This window comes from Halichoeres trimaculatus, unplaced genomic scaffold (genome assembly GCF_033239565.1).
Source record: "Halichoeres trimaculatus isolate MK-OKI-2021-1 unplaced genomic scaffold, fHalTri1.1 fHalTri1_scaffold_23, whole genome shotgun sequence".
Classification (NCBI taxonomy): domain Eukaryota; kingdom Metazoa; phylum Chordata; class Actinopteri; order Labriformes; family Labridae; genus Halichoeres; species Halichoeres trimaculatus.
Window position 1 is genome coordinate 10,233,777 of NW_027437201.1, and position 6,333 is coordinate 10,240,109.

At 41.8% G+C, this 6,333-nt stretch overlaps 1 protein-coding gene across 1 annotated transcript; it reads left to right on the forward strand.

The window, feature by feature from the left end:
• Positions 1-312: 312 nt before the first annotated feature.
• LOC141785401 (potassium channel subfamily K member 1-like) lies at positions 313-5,186 on the forward strand. Its single transcript, XM_074663720.1, has 3 exons — positions 313-789; positions 3,138-3,542; positions 3,838-5,186. Exons 1-3 carry the CDS (start codon positions 438-440, stop codon positions 4,125-4,127), a joined length of 1,047 nt encoding a protein of 348 aa, XP_074519821.1. The 5' UTR covers positions 313-437; the 3' UTR covers positions 4,128-5,186.
• Positions 5,187-6,333: the final 1,147 nt, after the last annotated feature.

Consider the following 6,333-nt stretch of genomic DNA (forward strand, 5'->3'; position numbering starts at 1 on the left):
GGGGGGGGGGGGGGGGGGGGGGGGCTTTTGTTGTGTTTTTTTTTTTGTGTGTGTGTGTGTGTGTGTGTGTGTTTTTAGTTTTAATTTGAGAGTATTGTGTAACCCTTTAAAAAAACAGAAATAGATCTGGGTTGACCTTGAGCCTCGGGTGGAAATAAATCCTTTGTAATGACTCAAAACACCAAACCTGTTCAACAGGTTAGAGCAGTCTTCAGTGATCGACGCACACACAAACATACTCTCTCCACCTGGAGCGGTGAGTGTATGACGTCACCAGTGCCCTTCCAGTGAGATGTGGAGAATGAGGAAGAGAAGTCCATCCACCGTGAAGAGGAGAGAAGTCATTACCTTTCCCCAAACAAGCTCTATGTGTCGTTAAGTGGAGCTGAATTCATTGTTTTCTTGTTTTGTGTCCCTGACCGCTGTGAACTTGAGGAATGTCGCGCAGGTGTACCTCAGGTCGGCTCTCGCAGTTTATAGAGCGACACCACTCGGCGCTAAATTTTGCTCTCCTGGTCTTCGGTTACATCCTTTACCTCATCATCGGAGCTGGGATTTTCTCCGCCATCGAGCTGCCCTATGAGCACGAGCTCCGGCAGGAGCTGGTGGAGGCCCGGCGGGACTTCTTGGGGGAGAACCCGTGTGTGTCCGACGCGCGCCTGGAGGAGCTGCTGGTCCGCGCGCTGGAGGCCAGTAACTATGGAGTGTCCGTGCTGGGTAACAACACCAGCCACAGCTGGGACTTCATCTCCTCCCTGTTCTTCACCAGCACCGTACTGACCACGACAGGTGAGGCCTGGGACTCTGGTGTGTCCATTCACTGTGAAACTATAAGCTGTAGTTTTATCAGTGAGAGTAAAACAGTCTCATATCAAGTCCCGAAGGTGCTGAAGCTTTAATCATAATTAACTTTCTTGCTAGAAATGCGATAAAAAAAAAGCTGCAAATAACAACTTTTGGTATAAAAACACGCTTTGGCTTTTATTAGTTATAGCATATTTGGAAGTTAAGTACATAAGTCTTTTTCAAAACTCCCTGTTGATAAAATTTGTTTATTTGGGGTTATTTTTGGGTAAATTTGAGAAGTCAGGACTTAAACATGACAGATAAGTAATACTGAATTAAATAAATGAGATGTGGACTGAAAAAGTTAGTAGTAAATTATTCTATTTATTGGCCATTAATAAGAAGTACCATTATTTTTTACATCCAGGAGCGTATCCAGGTTCAAATTTGATTGGCCACCCTCAGGGCCGTCCCTAATTGTACCCCATAGCTCTTGGTTTTGTGCATTCCTGTCTAATGAAGGGGTGTCCCAAGTTTCATCAAGGTTAAGGGGAAGAACTAAGGGGAAGGGAGCACACAGCTCTTGAAACAAAGACAAACCGGGACCTCACTTGATGGGAAGGGGTATGAGAAATTTCCCATGACATCAAAACTGTGGGAAATAATGATACCCATGTTTTGATACCCAGTCTTTTGCTACTACTCCAAAATATTACCCAAGTTTTAGATTGTTGTTTGTATTATGAAATTGATTGTTATTGTAACGATCTAGCTAACAAGATTCAAGAAGCTATTCTAGTACCTTTACACATAGATAGCACAATGTCCTGTGTTTAAGCCCAATAAATATCAAAGAAAAACAATATAATGTAAAAAAAATAGTAATAATATATACACATATATATACTTATACACATATTTATATATTATTATAAAACATGTACAAATAAAGGTGATAAACGCTGCAATAGTAATAGCTATAGATCTACGCTGATGTCAGACCAGGGTGGCAAGTTTTCAGCAAAAAGAATTCACTACAGTAAATTCTTTTTCATTAGTTATTTGACAGCTAAGCTGCATAGCTACATAAGCTATGAAAAGCTAATGTTACAGTATTCAGAAGCTACATAATATAGCTTCTGAATACTGTAACATTGGCTCAACATTCACTTTTCATAGCTTAGCCCTCTCATCACTTATGTAATGCAGCACATTGTGGTGAAGTCTGTGTCATGTGTCACTCAGTTCTGACGTCAGTTTATCATCACTATGGAGGAATGTGTTTGGTTTGGAAGTGAATAAACAATCATTGCTCTGCCCATGACATAGTGGCATCTTGTTTCTCAGGGTTGTGTTGTCACCCCTTCCCCTAAGTCCTTAAAACAGACAGCCATGGGGAAAGGGTTGACAAATGGGGAGGGGAAAGAGTGACAACTGGGATTGGCCCTAAAACTGCACCACAATTGGAAATTTGCTTGAGGCAAGAAGTTCGATGTAGTTGCTTGTCATTCATCTCACAGCTAAATGTTATGAATCCTGAAGACACACACAAGAGCCCCAGCCTGGATTCAAACCCACAACCATCACCACAAACCACCACTCCAGTGTTTCCACTTCAAGTGTGTACTTCTGAGAGTTGTTTTGCTCTTTAACACCCGCCTGGAAGAAAACCAGAACAGTCACTCAACTAAAGGAAAGGCGAGGCACAGTGCCTCCAACAACACTTACACAGCACCAAGCAGGTCATTTTTTAACACTCTTTTTACTTCTTTGATCCATTTGGTGTTCCAAATCCTGGTCCTTACTCTCGATGATGGAAAAATGTATAAAATGTGGTGTATTTTGTGGTATGTTTTGTGGTATATTTTGAAAAATATCCTCTCTGTCTAAAACTGTTGCACCACACAGAAGTGTTAAAATAAAAACTGACATCTTGAAGCTCCATAACACTTATACTTGTTTGACCTCCCAAAAGGAGAAAATTAAACTCCACAGAGCTCCAGCCTTCAGTAAACACAAGTGTATGAAAGAACCATGTACCACATAAATAATTTATTGAGCTCATTGTTTATTAATGGATTGAAGTTAGAGTATGAATGGGATCTGATTGGTCCTTCCTAAGAGGACTTACTGCTTACCAATGAGCATCTGGTTTTCTTTCCATCTGAGTAATTATGGTTCTGTGTGTAGAGCTTCACAGCAGCTAAGTGTCTCCTGGAGAGGAACCCCACCTCTAATTATACCTCTGTAATCATCTATATTCACACAGCTGCCACTTTTCTCTGACGTCACACCCCTGGTGGGATGCTTAGATACCTGCTTCACCCTCTCTCATGTTTCTCTCTTGTCAGGATATGGCCACACTGTCCCACTCTCAGACGAAGGAAAGGCTTTCTGCATCTTCTACTCCCTCTTGGGAATCCCTGTCACCCTCTTTTTCCTCTCCGTCGTGGTGCAGAGGATCATGGTTGTGGTGACTCGACGTCCAGTGGAATACTTCCACCGTCGATGGGCCATGTCCAAACCCAAGCTAGCTGCCATACATGCTACCTGCTTGGCCCTCATCATGACTCTTTTGCTCCTCATCATCCCCGCCTGTATCTTCGTCAGCCTGGAGAAGGACTGGGGCTTTCTGGAGTCTTTGTACTTCTGTTTTATCTCTCTGACAACCATTGGTCTGGGGGATTACGTCCCTGGAGAGACTCACAGTAAAGACGACAACCCACACCCACAGCTCTACAGACTGGCTATTACAGGTGAGTAGAGGGCTGAACATACTAAAAGAAGAAAGATTATCACAGTACCATGTTTGAACAGGAGATGGGGGCTGATTTGATAAGACGCAAATGGGAAAATATGCTAATAGATGGTAAATTGAACATATGTTACTGTTGATACCTGAGTTTGAAGAGTCTCAGAGAACTTTCAGTGGAGGCTCCTGCACCCTTTAATCACATGCCAAACCCTGTGGTGGTTAGTCACCCTTGTCTGGTTTTTGTTTAATCATGCCGCTTGTTGTCTGAGTTGCTTAATGTGTGTTTGCTTTACCAGTCTACCTGCTGCTGGGCTTGGTGTGTGTCCTTGTGGTGTTTGAGACGTGTTGCGAGCTTTCCCAGATGAAGCGTCTCAGGCAGAGGTTCTGTAAGGAAAATATTCGCGAGCTGGATTCAGAGACCACCAACATCATCAATAAAGATCAGATGAACGAGCAGCTGAGCGACCCCTCAGATCATCTACCTGTCATCACGTCTGTTTCAGAACAAGCTGCGACTCTGCGGAGGGACAGCAAACCGACACCTTACACCCCGGCTTCAGGGTCTGTTAATGGAAAACTGAGATGACCGATGAATCCACTGACTTGTGCTCTTATTCTGCCTGCTGAGAACATACCTCTGCCGTAACGTGTAAATATGAGTGTGTTTGGAGAACTGAGCTCACTTTGCAGGGTTATCTACACTAAATCTGCATCACTTAATCACATTAAAATGGATTCCTTTTCTCCAGTGCCAACACCAACAGGCATTTTTTGGCGTGAAGGAGGAACCACCCACAGACTGTCAGGATCAGGATGGCTTTGTTTTCTTGTTCTTCCCCCTGTTGCTCCATTCCCTGTAGATAAGACCCAGATCTGTGGCACAGAGGAAGGGCCGGGCCCTGAAACGGAGGGAAACTCTACAAGGTTCCACTTCCTGCCAAAGGCTTGGGTGTTGTAATCCCATGGCGGCACCATTTGCTCCTGGATAATTTCACATTTCTTTTATGAGGGTTTTACAATCTATGATGGGATTTGCATGGGAAATTTGCCTTCTTTGAGGTACTAAAGAGGCACCAGGAGAATGAGGTGTGAATGTAGACCTGTTGGGCATAATGTGTAAGGATTCTTGGTAGAAGATCAAGTGATGGTAGACATAGATATGGTTTTCTTCCTGGTATCAGCAGGTGGTTACTGGAACTCTGATCTGGCTGGTATGAATACTTGATTTATTACAACAGGAACTCCAGTTCAACTGAGGATCCAAAACATGTGCCCAATAACTCTAAATTATGTTTCTGATTTAAAGAGATTTTAGTTGACACCAGCCCTCATCTATGTTGTTTAATGTGACCATACACACTGTAAAACTCAAATTTTCAAGGCAAGTATCTGCACTGGGTTTTTGAGTTTTGGGGCCAACTAAAAGTTTTACATTTTATCCATTAATACATTTTTGTCCAGATAACTTATCATTCATATGTAACGTAGCTTGAAGTTTTGAGTTTTGTATACTAAAAACTCCAAAATTCAAAGGTTGTGCCAATTTATGATTTTGCACCTTTTGTATGAATAAAAATTTAACATTATGAGTCCTGCACTTGCAAAGTAGCGAGCTGATGTTCAAGGCAGCTAGCATACTGGTAATGACCTTTCACCCATACAGCAGAGCTCCATAGAGTAGATTCGACCGGCTTATTTATTGGATTAAACAGACTCACGAGAAGCTGTTTTTGTGGAGGAACATCCCATTTGTGTAGCACGTTTGTCCCTGCTCGGCTCTTTGTCTACACTGATAGCAGACGAGCCACGGGCACATGCTATAATCAAACATCTTCCCTCACACTGTCTCATACACTGTCTCAGGGACACTTTATGTGACTTCAGGAGCCAAAATTGAGCCCTTGACCTTCCTATTGGGGGATAATGACTACCTTTCAGTCACAACCCAAACCACCAATTCACAACCCAATAACTAATCAATTCACATCCAATTCACCAACTGTAAAGCTAGAGTTTCAATATAATACTCACAACAATACTTGTCTTTGTGGCAATAAAATCCACACATGGAAAACTGAGACGTGTATATAAATGCCCCTCTAAATTTGATATTGAGTTATTCAGTTCTTTGCTGAAGAATACTCAAAGAATTTAGCTCTGGCCTAAAAACCTATAAATTGAAGATTTTCCAACTTGACTCATGAAATGAGACCAACTTTACGCAGCAAACTTAAGCTAGGAGTTTGCAGTCATTTTTTGTTTCCCAACTGAAAATCCATCTTCAGGCCAACAATTTTAGGTTTTCATTTTTACAGTGAAGAGGAACCAAAACAGGGAATCAAAGATAACATAACGTTATAAAATGAAATGCACTTGTGAAATAGTTAAATTCATAAACTTCAGGTTCATTGTTAGTTGAACTGTTAAACCATGCAACATGGAAGTCTTTCACTGAGGTGATGATAGTGCAATACTAGCCCTATCCCCACTAGAGGGCAGCACTTTCCTATTATATTGACAGGAGTACCAATACATGGGCTTCATTGTTCCGAGGAATTAATCTGTCATGCTGCTTAAGGGAGTGTTTTTTAAAAAGAAATAATTACACTGCAAGAACATGTTACTGTTGCAACTGAGGGTGAGCAAACACGCTGCAACATGTTGCTGGTTTGTTATTTTTGGTACAGCTGTCCATGTTTTACAGGAAAATATAAAAATGAATGTAAAGCAAAACAACATATTCCAAATGCTGCTTATTTTACTCTTGATTCTCTTCTTGTTTCATAGTTCCA